This window comes from Corythoichthys intestinalis, chromosome 2 (assembly GCF_030265065.1).
Source record: "Corythoichthys intestinalis isolate RoL2023-P3 chromosome 2, ASM3026506v1, whole genome shotgun sequence".
In the NCBI taxonomy this organism is placed as follows: Eukaryota; Metazoa; Chordata; class Actinopteri; order Syngnathiformes; family Syngnathidae; genus Corythoichthys; species Corythoichthys intestinalis.
In genome coordinates, this window is record NC_080396.1 from 42,910,247 (window position 1) to 42,925,683 (window position 15,437).

The 15,437-nt window shown below is 40.0% G+C and overlaps 1 protein-coding gene across 1 annotated transcript; it reads left to right on the forward strand.

Moving 5' to 3' along the window:
* The first annotated feature begins 218 nt into the window (after positions 1 to 218).
* tmem51a (transmembrane protein 51a) lies at positions 219 to 15,043 on the forward strand. Its single transcript, XM_057829882.1, has 4 exons — positions 219 to 393; positions 8,432 to 8,524; positions 9,016 to 9,491; positions 12,647 to 15,043. Exons 3-4 carry the CDS (start codon positions 9,064 to 9,066, stop codon positions 13,029 to 13,031), a joined length of 813 nt encoding a protein of 270 aa, XP_057685865.1. The 5' UTR covers positions 219 to 393; positions 8,432 to 8,524; positions 9,016 to 9,063; the 3' UTR covers positions 13,032 to 15,043.
* The last annotated feature ends 394 nt before the right edge of the window (positions 15,044 to 15,437 follow it).

The following is a 15,437-nucleotide window of genomic DNA, read 5'->3' on the forward strand; positions in this document are numbered from 1 at the left end:
CTTAGGACTTTTTTTTTATCCTGTCGTAGGCACTTTAAATGATATTTGCATTATTTGCTGCAGGCCAAGAAAAACTTGCAAGCGGGCCGCAATTGGCCCGCGAGCCATATTTTGTCAACCATTGGGTGAGGCGCTGACTGGGGTAAAAATAAAGATGTCAGGAAAGGGTTAAACACTGAGGTGGAAGTAGCTGCCTTGAGTGCCTTCCCTCTCTCGCTATCCCCCGCCCCATTCGCTAGTCTGGATCCGTCTATTTCATAGCAAAGTCTAGCTGCTCATTTTACCTTTTTTTGTCAATAAAAATGTGCTGCCGTTGACTTGTTTCCGCGCCGTATTCATTCGATGATCAAATGCAGCTAACGTAAGGGCGCTGAGGACAATTTTCAGGGGGAGGTGAGTCCGCAAACACACACGTAGCACGCAAAAACCACGGCACTTTCTTCGGCCGCATTTCAACACGTTAACAGAAGTTAGACAACAACCCATCTTCTTTTCCAAGAAAGTTTACAAAAACTTGTGGGTGTGTCTTTGCACGGTGTGACGTAATTATGTTATTCTGAAAAACTGTTGCATTTTTTCCCCCGTGTAGTCATTTTTGTCTTGGCGCTTGTGACAAAACTAAACATTGAGTGTTACGATGTACTTCCCTTTTAGACGGCACACACAATGGCTCTTGGACGGGTAGCAGGCGTTAAAATGACCACTTGACACAATGGGGGACATTACTACTAGTACATTAGTTTACTCAACTGTCAACATCTCATACCAAACATTCTTTAGTGGTCAGCTCTGTGAGTGCGTGTATCTGTATTTTTGATTTTTGTGAGTAAGGATCCTCACTGCTACTAGGTCAAAAGCAGGCATGTCATACTTGTCCATTTTGCTAAGCCACACCCAGGAAACAAAGACTGGTCAATCACAGGGCAGCACAGAAGGGATATTCAAAGTTTTACATATCAATATCGTTCAATAGTACCTTGAAATGCTAGATTTCCGACTTTGTGCTAGAGCTAAGTTGGCAGCAAACGGATAGTGGTAATTCTTACAAAACATATTTAGTAAATTGAAATAGATTCATATGGTATATTTAAAGCAACATTTGGTAACTTTTCAAATAGTTTTATAACATTTGTGATAATACTACTTGAAAACTAGTTGAATGACACCTTTTATATCTTGAGGGGGTCTGTATCGCTTTCATTGGCACTAATTAACTTTGAAGCGGGTGGTAGGGACCCTGCCACACCCAAAAAACTATAAATGGTCTGACTGCTTTACGGCATACGTCACTTCCCTCTTTCCCCATTCATTATAGACCCTACTCACATGACGTCACAACCACGCCCCCGCGCCATATTGTCCGTCAACTCGTCGTGTTGACACATTACCGCTACGTAAATTCCTCCTATTATGGCGTGTTTTTCTGCTCGTTAACATTAATAATCAAAATGGTGAAGGCGTGTGTGGCAGTCGGTTGCAATAACAGAGAAGATAGACGGAGAGACTTGAAGTTCTACCGTATTCCGAGAGACCCGGAGAGGAGAGCGAGATGGACTGCTGCAATTCGAGGAGAAAACTTGGCTCCAAACGATTACCAGAGATTATGTAGTAGTCATTTTATATCTGCTAAGATGCATTTAATATATATTTAGAGGGTTTTGGGCTGACAACCACAATTAAGATCATTGCTAGGCTAATCACCGACAACATACACTCAGACGTTGTGAATGAACTACCTGAAAATATATAATTATTAGGGGATAATAAGACAGTTGTCATACAATTAATTTACAATTTCACTATTGAGGCCAAAAGCCAAAAAATAAATTCAACCAGGGACAATCTGGAGTAGTGCTATCGCACTTCATATTTATTACATATTATATATGTATGTAGTGAGAGTGCTATCGCTAAACCATATAAACATTAAAAGCCCTAGCTCCCTTGACAAATGACATGAAATACATTAGACTTGACAGTGGATGTTAGCAAGAACAAAAGATTTTGAATTGAAAATTTCGTAACTCACCTTCCCGAGCACAAGATAGATTCCTGCTGAATTTTCGTGGACGAGGACCTGTTTTACCCAACCAGCAACGAAGTATTTATAAGCCTCCAAGCTCTTAAAGTTTTTCAAACTTTCGTGAGAATAGGCTGATTTTGTGTGGACAAGATAGTTGTAAATATCAGGATAGCAGATGTCAGGCAGAGACGGCGAAGACAGCGGGTCGAAAAACATCGATTTAGGCATCAAATATGGATCTGGCGAATGGATAAACCGAAGCTTTTCCACATAACGCCTTTTATGCGACGCATCCAATGAGTTTACAGCGTCAGATAACACCGGGGCTTCCATGAATTGCTCTATAAATTGCACGACTAATTGAAACCATTGAGAATAGGGCTTAAAAATGACGGACAATATGGCGGCCGGATACAGCGACACGTCATTTTCTGACGTAGGTGAGTAGGGTCTATAAAGACGGAAGTCGTTGTGAACGCTTTCGCGCGAATTCTGCAAAGATGACAGAGCAACAAGAGACAAAACGTTTTGTCCGAGGAGAGAAAAAAGGCAGGCTACCAGGATATACAGAATAAACATTTGCCCAGCTTTCACTCACTGGCGCTGACCCCCCCCCCCCAGCTCCCCATCAGAACTCGGGAGATTAGCCACACTGTAGCTAACGGTCATATGCTATTGTTTAGCCACACCTGAATTCATTACCTTATTACTATTCATCCTTCACACAGCCGCTGTAAACAGAAATGGTGTTTAATCCATCTGCAGGTGACCGGGAGATTGATTTTTGATTGAGTGATGACTTTACGACACTGCGTGTGTGCGCTGGTCCTCATGGGAAACGCAGTCTTCCTTAAGGCAAAACACTACCGCTTTTGTCCACTGGCGTCGCTGAAGTCGCCCCAAACTGGAAAGTGTTTCTTAAACGAAACGACATTAACTTTACCTTATTTAAGTCTGAAGTCTAAATGCTAAAACAGTTCAAAATGCAATAGACTCAAAAGTTGTTGCAAGCTGCTGCAACACGTGCAGACACATCATACAACACACCTCACTGACAGCCAAGGCATACTGTACAGGGTGTCCATAAAGTCTCTTTAACATTTCAAAATATTTTTAAAAATGCAATTGATTAGATATTTTATTCAGATTTGTTCTATTCACCATTTATTGAAGTTTTTATTTTTTTATTTTACCTCTTTTAATACACTTCTACATGGGCACCATTAGTTGCACGAAACACAAATGAGTCTTCTTCAAATGTTTACCTTGACCTTTTAACTGAATATGTGGCACCAAAACTGAATGACCTTCAACCAACCATCATTTTTCAGCAAGGTGGTGCACCACCACATTGGGGGGCTGCATGTTCGTGGGTTCCTCAATCAAACATTTCCAGACCGATGGATTGGAAGGGATGGGCAGATTCCTTGGCCGCCACGTTCACCAGATATCACTCCCCTGGACTCCTTTCTATGGGGCTATGTTAAACATGTTCGTGTATCGAACAAAGATAAAAGACATTACTGACCTTAAGCGAAGGATGACTGATGCCATTGCCACAATTGATGAGGCTATGCTACAGCGAACATGGCAAGAAATCAAGTACCGTCTTGATGTGCTTCGTGCAACTAATGGTGCCCATGTAGAAGTGTATTAAAAGAGGTATAAAAAAAAAACTTCAATAAACGGTGAATACAATAGAACAAATCTGAATAAAATATCTAATCAATTGCATTTTTGATAAATTTCTGAAATGGTAAAGAGATTTTATGGGCACCCTGTATATTTGACCTGACTTTGCAAAAAGAGTCGAAGTCACAAGATTCACAGATAAAAGTTAACAATGTTTCACAAGGTCAAAATATTCTGAATTGACATTTCCTCACTTAACATTCCATACCTACTTCTTACATCTATTCAAAGTTGAATTATCATGAAATAAACATAATGATTTGTCAAAAAAATATCATTTATTGTAAAAAGTACTCAACCAAAACCCCAGAATTGCCAGCACTGGAATAGACACTCTCTCATTAAAGTCACTGCCAACTAGTGTGAGGGTTCCATTATAACAACACTCTTGAGTTTGAATGCACGCTCGAAGTGAACTTTTCAACGTACATTTAGGGGCAGTTTACATGGCGACTCTGCGACACGAAGACTCAATGACTGAGCTGCGGAATGGCCTCGCGTGCATATGATGTCAGCGAAGACGGAAGGCAAAGACGCAAATTTCCGAATCCTTCCTCCAAAGTGGAACGATTCGATTCGGGGGTTGCAGCGCATTCATATGAATGGAAACCCCCTTCGCTTCGATGACGTAAACACTCGCACATGTCACATGGGCGTGCGCAGCGGTGCTATTAAACATTAAAAACGGCAAATGGCGGAACGTCGGCTTTAATTTACTGTTTTAATAATATTTTTAAATTTAAATATGTTGAATATTTCCATTTTTTGTGCCTTTTGGAGCAAAAGAAAAATGCCATTGCTTGGAGTGGGCAGGCATGTTTTCTTCTGGGCTGAGGAGTTTGGTGGGGTCAAAGTGCATCATTCGCTGTCGCCTTGTAAATCTGCACTGCCCCCTAGGGCCTGGCATTAATCTTACATGGTTTTCATGCGGAATTGCGACATTGTTCTAATTGAGACGATGCCATATAAATGCACATTTGAAATTGTTCGTATTCTCGGAGAGTCCCCATGTAAACGGCCCCTAAGTTATCCCAAGGCTCAATCCCAGTTTTTTCTAAGTACATGCTGACTTGTTGTCAAGACTCTTGGTACCACTACAGGGGGGAAAAAAGTAACCATGAATGGTTAGACATCTTAAAAGAATTGATATCGGAATTTGCCACGGCAAGGATTTTGGCAGTGCTGAAAAACCTTGCTTGCCTCTCAGACTTCATCAAACACTTTAGGAATTATAGCGATGACTTAGGCTCCATCCGATGCTATGTGCCACCACAGATGAACGATTTAAGGCTAAAGCCTGAGTTATACTCCCGCGTTGCGGTGACGGCGTAGCGACTACGGCGTCATTCGACATTCGATAGTTCTGCGGTGAGGGAACGCGTTGCTCTGTAATTCACCGCCAAGCCACTAGAGGGATGTGGCGTTATGTTTGTACGGTTTTGGGGCATCCTTGTTTACTTCCGCTAGTCGGAGAAAAAATAAACAATGCAAGATGGGTCTCTTGAAAGTAAATATTCTGCTCATCAACACTGAATAAATATGGAACATACAAATGTTGACGGGCAGGCGACGCAGAAGACGGTTTCGAGGCGGTCTGGCCGACTTTTGATGCCGCACAGAGAGTTTTAGACTCGGGTGGAGAGAGCTAGCTGTGGCGGCTAGCTTCAAACTGGCGTCGAGCACTGCGTTCAAGGTCTGCAAAGCCCTCCAGCCTGATTTGTTTGCCGTGTCCTACAACCAGCCAGTGGGAAGCCATAGCAGATTTCTGGCGTCTAGGGAACTTCCCAAACTGCGTTGGGAGGCTTGATTTTAAGGTTATCATAAAAAGCACCGAGGCACTCTCAATCAGTGATGATGTATTGTGTGTGTGAACTGTCTGTTATTGAAAATTAAAGATCAAAACAACTCTTTTGATACCAAATCTGTGCTTTATTCTTCATATACTTGAAACATATATACACAGTAATTGATGAAGTGCACCAACCAAAAATACAACATAAAGTGATAAAAAGTTGGCAGTTTTTGGCCGACGGGGTCACCGCTTCGTGTGGCCACTCGATTCCGACCACCCACGTCTCGGTGGTTCTTCCATTTATTTATTTTTTTCAATCGCCGACCTTGCCATTTGGCAATCACAATAATAATTTCTTGACGAGACTTGCTCTTCGATGATACTCCCGTCGGCTTGGTCCATTTTTGCGTGTAGAAAACAATGTTTGATTCTATTGTACAATGGCGGTGTTTTCGCGGTAAACCGGAAACAACAGTCTGAGCGGACCAATCACAGTCCGTTTTCGCTACGTCATACGCGTCTACGCGACGCGAAGGTTACAAAAATCGAGAGGTGCGCGTCAGGCTACGGCGTAGGGTCGTAACTCGATTCTTCCTTGACGGCGTAGGTCTGACGCGGAAGTATAACTCAGGCTTAAGATGGGTAGTGGGATTGATTTAAAATGGATTGATATCCACTGTTTGCTTTGAGAGACCACTATACTAGCGCTCACACACATCATACTTATTTGTGCTGTATCAGGGGGCCTGCTGTCCACTTGCCACATTGCCAACAGCGAATTTGATGTTCTCACTACAATTCTACATCTCACTACAATGGCATCAGTCAAAATCCCTTACCTGTTGCCCGAAATGTCCACATAAACACATCAAACAGTCTGCGACAGGTAAAGCATATACTGTTATCTCGCATAAACAAAACAACACCCGTCAATCGAATCATATTGCTCATAAATGCAGGTGGCGGAATGGTAGCGAGAGTTAGTATTTTGTGTCATTGCTATCAAAAGCGTGATTGAAAAGTATCACAGAAGAAAGAACCCCCCCCCCCAAAAAAAACAAAAACAAAAAAAACAACATTTCTGAGATGTGCAAAATGGCAAGTAACTAGTCTGGAACTCCAGACTCACGCTGTTCCAGCTAAAAAGTCTGGAGACTGTTCCGCGGAGCAAGCAACAGCAAAGAGTCAGCGGAGTGGACCAATCAGTAAAGGGCGGATGTGACGTTGGTAAAGCGTCAAGACACCCGAACGCGAGGACGTAAACATACGAGGAGAGTGGAGAACGGAGAAGTTTATTCAACATGGCAGTAAAGGGCGGATGTGATGTTGGTAAAGCGTCAAGACACCCGAACGCGAGGACGTAAACATACGAGGATAGTGGAGACCGGAGAAGTTTATTCAACATAGCTAGCGTGAGACAGACTGTTGGGTTTAGCGACTCAATGTGTTTTTGGTCATTAAAACTGAATTTACCGATTAGGGTTAAAAAGTTCACTTCGAGTGCACAGCTACACTCAGAAACTCGAGTGTTGTTGGCAGTGACTTAAATGAGACGGTGTCTATTCGAGTGCTGGTAATTCTGGGGTTTTGGTTGAGTACTTTTTACAATAAATTATATTGTTTTTGACACATAATTATGTTTATTTCATGATAATTCAACTTTGAATAGATGTAAGAAGTAGGTATGGAATGTTAGGGGTTAGGGTTTAGGGTTAGGGTTTGTTATGTGAGGAAGTGTCAATTCAGAACATTTCGACCTTGTGAAACATTGTTAACTTTTATCTGCGAATCTTGTGACTTCGACTCTTTTTGCTAAGCCAGGTCAAATATACAGTATGCCTTGGCTATCAGTGAGGTGTGTTGTATGATGTGTCTGCATGTGTTGCAGCAGCTTGCAAAAACTTTTAAGTTTATAAGATAGGAACATATTCTCGGCTCTCCCGTTTGCCAACTGTGTTGTTGTGGAGACAACTTCCGTCGCGCAAGAATGACGTCGCTCGTTAAGAACATGTCCCGTAAATAAGCAAATCTGATTGCACGGACGATTTCATTCAGGCTCGAGAGGCCAATAAGAAGCTGGGTCCCAGACTCTATAGCTGGAACAGCGGTGAGTTTAGAGTTCCAGGCTAGCAAATAACCACCCGTCTACAAAAATGAAGTGGGATGAACTGGTGAAATCATCCTTTTATGAGGGCACATTTCGTCAAATATAATTGAGTGGTATGGACAAAAGATTTCCCTAGCCATGACATGACGAGGAGAAAACATGTTATACAAATGTGTCAAGTAAAGTTGTCAAATATACGTCGAAAGCTGACTTCTTAAAGCAAAGATACGCGTTACTTATTTTTGGAAATTGCTACTGCTCTACCATGACCAATAATCAATTTGCTGGCTGATCGGGACAGGAACAAAAAAAAATTCTCAGTATTAAATGTAGAATTATGCACGTCACATAATTTTTAAGGCTATTTACGGAGATTTCTTACGGATAAACAGTAAATACTGAAATTAACTGATCAATTACTAAATAGTTAAACTATTTATTTAACCAACCAAACAAGCTCCAAAACATATGTATATTTTTTGCCATGAAGGTATTTAGCCTCACCCTTCAGGCTCAGTAAGATGATCGGAGTGAACTGAACATTTCAGCACCAACAAAAAGCTGATTCTGGTTTCGTCGGTGAAAATTTTCAAAATGATGTGGTCAGGTGATTCATTACGTCATTAATGTATTAAGTCTGGTATAACAATAACTTTTTGCGTGAGCAACACTATTAAAAATTGTACCTCTAAGATGGCCTTGAAGGTTCTCCGTGACCCTTAGGCAAAGTGTTTCTGTTAGCGTAGTCACATACAGGTACCTAGTATTCCATTTTCGTAAATTTCACTGTCTGACATGCTTTAATTCTTTTGTAAAGGTTGGCACAAGTCCTAGCCCCTACCTTGGATGAGGCACGATTTATGAGCTATGACACAGGCAGCAGCAGCCAAGCTGGAAACAAGGTCTTTTGGTAATACTTGATTATTTCTATTTTGGACGTGTGTCTTTGATATGCATACATTTAGGCCTTTGGATTGCCTGCCTACCCAGCGAGTGTGAAATGACAACAACCAACAGTGCCTGCCAAGACCCTTGACAGAATAAAGCATATTAAATATGGAGTGAATGTTACAATTCAAATGTTATTATCACACGTCTTTTTTTGTTTCTTTTTACATCCACTGTGGTTGCACTTAATATTTTGCTTCTTTCTTGTGGAAAAAAGTGACTCACCTGTAAACCTATTCAATACAACCTTAGTGTAAACGTCATTGCTTTATGCATCTTAACCAAAAAACTGCTTGAATTCCAATGAATAACATTCCAGTAACCATGGAGGTATTTAATTTCCTTATGGTTTGATAAATGGCATTGATTTTTTGACTGGTTTTCTACTCCCCGTTTAGCAGCAAGCTTTTATTTTCAGAGAAATTCTAAATCCATGTGTTTTTTCCTTTGTAGGTTTTGACCTCATTACACTTAATCAACTAAAGTGGGGTTACTGTCAAGATGCGTTCCAGTGTGGATGGACAATCCAACCTCCACGGCAGAGGGCACACAAATGACAACAACAATAACAACAACAACAGCAGCATCAATGAGAACAGTGGAAATTCTGGTTCCCAGTATGCTCTCTGCGCGCTGGGTGTTGGACTCGTGGCCCTTGGCATTGTCATGATCGTCTGGAGCGTGGTGCCGGCAAGCCCGACTGGTAACAACAGCAGTAGTGCAGGTGGAGGAGGAGGAGAAGCTGATTCTTCTGAAAACAGGAAAAGCAAAGCTTCCTCTGTAGCCTTTGTCCTGGTGGGCTCAGGGGTGGTCATGCTGCTGCTGTCCTTGTGTCTGGGAATGAGGAACAAGCAGAGGGAGCAACGGAGGCTCCAGGAAGCCCAGAACCACAGAGGTTTGACAGCCATGGAGAATGGGAATGTAGAAATGTAAGTAAAATAATTCCTTGGGCCCATATCAGATTCAGGTACATTGAGGAGAACAAGTATTTGATACACTGCCAATCATTGGCAGTGTATCAAATACTTGTTCTCCCCACTGTATATCATTCATATATATTGTAGTATGGCTCTATTGCAATTACTTATCTAAAATGCATTATTTTGAAAAATCTGGAGAAATTATAACTTTTTCTTGATATAACAATATAGACAAGGCAAATTTATTTGTCTAGCACAATTCAACACTAGGCAATTCAAGGAGCTTTACACCATATGAGGAGCCATAAACTGATATAATGATTCATAAAAATCACATTAAATCAAAAAGTTAAAAACAAGGACAATTGAAACACGAAATAAAAGGATACATAAAAATCACATTAAACCATCAAGAGAATGAAAAAAATAAAACCGGAAATGGAAAAAACAAAACAAAAAAAGAATAAAAAAGCAAATAACTTGAAATTTGAAATATATAGATATGCTATGATATGATATGTTTAAATATGCTACATAGAAAGGTGACTAGACTAGGCAGTGCCATGGCTGTAATGCAACAGTGTAATAGGTTATTGAATATTAATTGTCCATTCAGATTGAGAAAAACATTGTTTATTCTGGTGAGGTGATTAAGGAAATCACAAAAAATAAATAAACCACTCGATTTGTCTCAGGGGTGAAATCATGGGACAAAAGTAGCACCGAATAGAGAAATTTCAGGGATGTAATTTCTATACTGTTTACAATATCATAGGCTGCATACCATTTGATATATATAAATGTCCTCGGCTTTGTATGAGTCAGTCCCACTGGGACATGCTTTAATTAGGGATGTCCCAATGCTGATGTTTTGACTTCAAAACCGATCCGATTTTTTTCCCCAAGATATGTTTTGCCGATCCGATACTTATATCTTTAGAGCAGTAAAAATAATGCAAAAAAAATCTTATTCTTTTTTGTAATCAACCGAGATCTGCTGGTAAATTCTAAACAATATTACATGATGCTGCGTTACAATCATTAGTTTGTAAAGAGCACTAGTCTCACTCAACGGACATATTTGCCTAGTGGTTGGATTTGCAATAGCTGAAAGGCATGGTGGTACTGAAAACACATGATTATCGACGATCAGAATTTGTGACCAAATCAGATACTGTCCGGTATTCCAAAAATTGCCGTATCGGCTGCTGATACCGATACTGTATATCAGATCGGGACATCCTTGGCTTTAATTGTGGTCAATAAAAGCATAATTTAATTGAAATTTTCTTATTGAAGTTAATGTTAACAAACTAAAACCACCTTATGTAGACAACGACTTTAAATCATCTACGAAGTCAAAACTTTTGCAATACCTTTTTGTATCATTATTTGATTTATTTGAGTTGTCGTTGCTGCTGAGTGTAAACCTTGTTTTTCCACACATGGTCATTTAATATTTTTACAAATCATTGCACGCTGTTGTTCTGTTCCCATGTGACCTTTTATTTATTTATTTCAAAAAAAAAAAAAAAAAAAACATCAACAGTAATGAATACAAAATAGTTGTGGATATTTTTTTTAGGAACAGTCTAAAAATAGTTTGGTTTTACATTGGACTCAGCCAGTTTTTTTTTCCTCGTTTAAAGTATAATGCTGCAATTCTTAGGATGTGCATCAGCAATGAAGGTACAGCAATGAAGGTACAGTAAGCTGGGTACATATTTACTTCTCACTATTACCCTGCTTAGTCAGCTCATCAATGATCACGTATTGCTCTAAAACCTTTGCAAAATACATTTCCAGAAGATAATGTTACAATAGTTAATACTGCTTGTGACACAGTAACGGTAATATAATAAGATAAAAGACTTAACATGAATGATGTCGGTGGCTAGTAACTCAAACCAATTTTTAAGATGCGAGGATTCTACCTGACAGCAACATTATGCAAACATGTTGAAACCTGAATGAGAACCTGAAAGAACTATTGTTCAACGTAACCCCACCAGACAGCGCCAATGAAGCTGCTGACACTCACTTTATAATGTGCTTGACCTCCAGTCCTAGAATGAAACAGTTTCACACAGCACATTATTATCTTCAATGTAACAAGACTGACAGAACATTGCAACATTTTAGTTTATCCTGACTGTCATTTTGCATCTCAATCAGTAAAAGTGTGACAGAAGATCTCAAAATGCAGTCCAGTATTTCGCCTCACTATTCTAGCTTATGACAGTGTTCAGTTCTTCCCTTTACAGCAATGGTCCCTAACCTTTTTTGCGCCCCACCACGGACCGGTGTGAAGTGGGCCTTTTTTTCACGGACCGGCAATGTGTGGCAGAAAATTACAGTAAATATAAAGTAATGTAAAAATAACATATGCCGAATCAACCATTTTTTAACAGCGCCTTTTCTTCAAACTTGACGGCAAATATCCTTGATCACAGGCATAATGAGTTGTTCTCCAATCGTGAAAGGTTTCTTGGCTTTAGCAATACGGTTCACCACAAAGTATGATGCTCTCAGTGCATTCACTTTTGTTGCTTCGTTGGCTAGCTTTTAGCCACATATTATGCAGAATGGACTTGGTTGTAGGCCCCTCTTCTGGCTCTCCAGCTGGCTTTTTCCCCATTAAAAAAGCTGTCCGAAAACATCCGTTGTTCAGTCACCTTCCCTAACGTATGGGTTTATTATTTCTGGGCGCAAATCTGATGTGCCTACGTCATTACGGAGGACAAGCGCACATAGATATTAAAAAAAAAAAAAAATGATGCCAGATGTTAGCTCCAATGGATTTCAATGACGACTTCCTATTCAGTTTTATTATTATATCAATTGACTAATCCGAGCAAAACGACCAGAAGTACTCCGTCTTCCATTGCTGATGTCTGCCATCTGCAGCACACAGCCAACAGCCGCTAACGTTACTGTTTATATGACTGACGCTGGGCTGCTATACAGTAGGTGTGCAAACACTCCAATAATGGCGGCCAACCACTAGAGGGCGATGTACACAAATCTCAACTCAGATTAGTCATATGACCAATTTTTATTATTTCTCTGCGGCCTGGTAGCAAATGCGCTTTGGACCAGTGCCGGTCTCCGGCCCGGTGATTGTAGATCCCTGCTTTACAGTATCTCTCTATTCCTTATTCCAGTGCTGAGCAAGACACCCAACGCTATGCTGTGCCCACCTATGAGGAGGTAGTGGGCAGTGGCCAATATCCTGTCCGCCAGAGCAATCTTCAGCACAGTTCGTCCCAGCTGCCCTCCTATGATGACTTGGTCCAGGTTGATGGCGTGCAGTATGAATTTGAAGGTTCAGAGGTTGCTGATCCCGGATCACAGCCTGGCTCTGCCTCCGGCAATACAGTTGCTTCCGCTTCAAATCGGAAGCCTAGTAAAAGTGGTCGCAAGCTCCTACCCATAAAAATCCGCAGGATCAAATCAGAGAAGGTGCCCAATTCTCAACCATCTGCTGGGATCAGTATAGAACCTCTCACTCCACCGCCACAGTATGAGGACAAGGTGCCCCCCCTCTGATAATGACTTTCAACCAAGCATGGTGACTTCCATCTTCCATCAGGACTGGCCTTGGTGAACTCATGAAACAGTCCCCATTACATCTTACTAGTATTGGTATCAATGTCATGTCACGCTGCACCATTCCAACTATTACTTAGAACTCCTGAAATTATTCATCTTTTAAGCACTCGTTACCAAGGTGGACAAGCAAGCACCAAATATAATTCTCGTCATGCCAAAGTAGATACATGTGATAAAAGAGATCATGAGGCTTCATTTGGTATTATTTGTGTGCACACAAAGTTTGGAGCAGCTGTTCAAGCAACTCTCATTGACATCAGCATGACGTTGGTCTGTTCAGGCCTGACACAATCTGCAACAATTGTTAACACACACAAACCCACTGAGTTGCTGTGATATCCTTTTTAGAGCTTTGTAAAAAGAATGAGACATCTTTGATAAATTTTGGCTCCTGTTCAAGGAGCCAAAATCTCCTTCGTCCTTTCCTTACGTAAGACCAAAATCTTTGATGTTTAAACTTTGAAATGGACTTTTGTAGGAAAACGTATCAAAATTAGTGACAGTATTTAACTGAAACTGTATTTTTTTTCCAGCCAATGACAGTATCACCACTGCACCTGTGTTCCACAAAAATGGGAAATGGCGCACATTCTCACATTAGTAAACTCCACTTGCATGACTGATATGAACAATACAAAATGTTTAATAGTTAGCTAATGAGCTATTGAACGATGCCCGAAAGGAAACTTTGTGGTGTTATATGACTGTGCCTTTTCACTTTTTATAAGCTTATTATAACTGGTAACACTACATTATTTTCATTACACAATGCAGTATTTTGACGTAAAAATGCGACTGCCATCTAACAACATTACCTACATTCTTAGCGTTTATAGACTACCAATTCCCAACAACCACATTCATACAATAAGTGCTAAAATGAAATGTATTTAATTTCAATTCATATTTACCGTATAATTTTTTCAACATGAGGATTTAGCAGTGTTGTGGATTGCTGTTTTCACAGGACTGTGCCGGTGTAGTTTAAGATATTTAAAGAGCCTACACCGTAAAAAAAATTGTTTACTTGTTACAAAAACATGATGGGACATTCTTTCTCCTCAGTTTACTCCCCAAGTTAGTCATTTTCTGACTGCCCCAACCTCAATAGTCACTAGTACCGAGCTGACTTCTACTCTTCCATTTCACTGTAGGAAAGGAGGTAACCAAGGGAACAACAATAGAAGAAGCACATGAAAAGCCAAGGGCTTTGACGTGCTTTGTCATGGGAATAGCAGTTGAGCTCCGAAAGTAGCAGCCTAGACTACACTCAACAGACGCCCCCCCTCCCAATCTTATTCAAGATGACCAACAGAGAGTGTCTTTGAGTGTGCAGCTGCACTGTTCTAATAGCAAGACTTGCTCATCAACCATAGCTTGACTCACAGCCCTGTTTTCACCTCCGAGTATGGTGGCAACGAGCCACAGAACACAAGGCCCCATTCAGGGGAAAATGTTCCCATTAGCATACACTGTTTAATCAATACCTACCAAATGTCAGATGAGACTTAACACACAGAGTGCCTCAGACATTATAAGAGTCCTTTTGCCTAGTGTTTGAATGAGTCAAGTAGTTGCCTAAATGTGGGAAAAGAGGAATAGATGATATAGGTACATTAAGTGTTAGTATCAAGCAACAAAACACAATTTTTCTATATTAAATTAACACTGGTCGTGTAGTACCTCATTTGGTGCAAAAATGCATTTTCCATGAAGTTATGATTTTATTATATTGCTGTCAATAATGCATCTGTGACGATTCACAAATGCCGATTGCAGAAAACTTTTTTGTAGAGTATATTTTTCAAGCATTTTGAAAATATATTGTAAAAAACGACTTTTCACCCCTGTGAACTGAAGTTTTTAAAGATTTTATGGAAATAAAAAGGATTTCAGACAACCATGTTTTTGTCATCTTAGTGTAACTTCTTGAGGACAAAAACTATACAGTATATACATATGTGTATATATATATATATATATATATATATATTAAAGGCATGTGCCGGTAGGATATTCTGACAGTATGATAACCTTAAGACAAAATATCTTAATATCTTGGTATTGCAATTACAGCTCTAAAATTTGTTACTGAGATATCTGGGTTTAAAAAAAAAAAAAAAAAGTTTTTTCCACTGAACAGGAATCCTATTTTTCAAAACATATTAGCAAATTAATAAGTATAATGTTAAGTTAAAATGAAAAAAATAAAACACAATATTCTAAAAAAAATAAATCAGTCCTTTATGTGGGAAACATGACAGTGTTTACTAACCTTTAATTTTGTATAAATGCAGAATCATATCGGAGGTATTGCGTCCTCAGCAGTCATCCTCTGCAAAC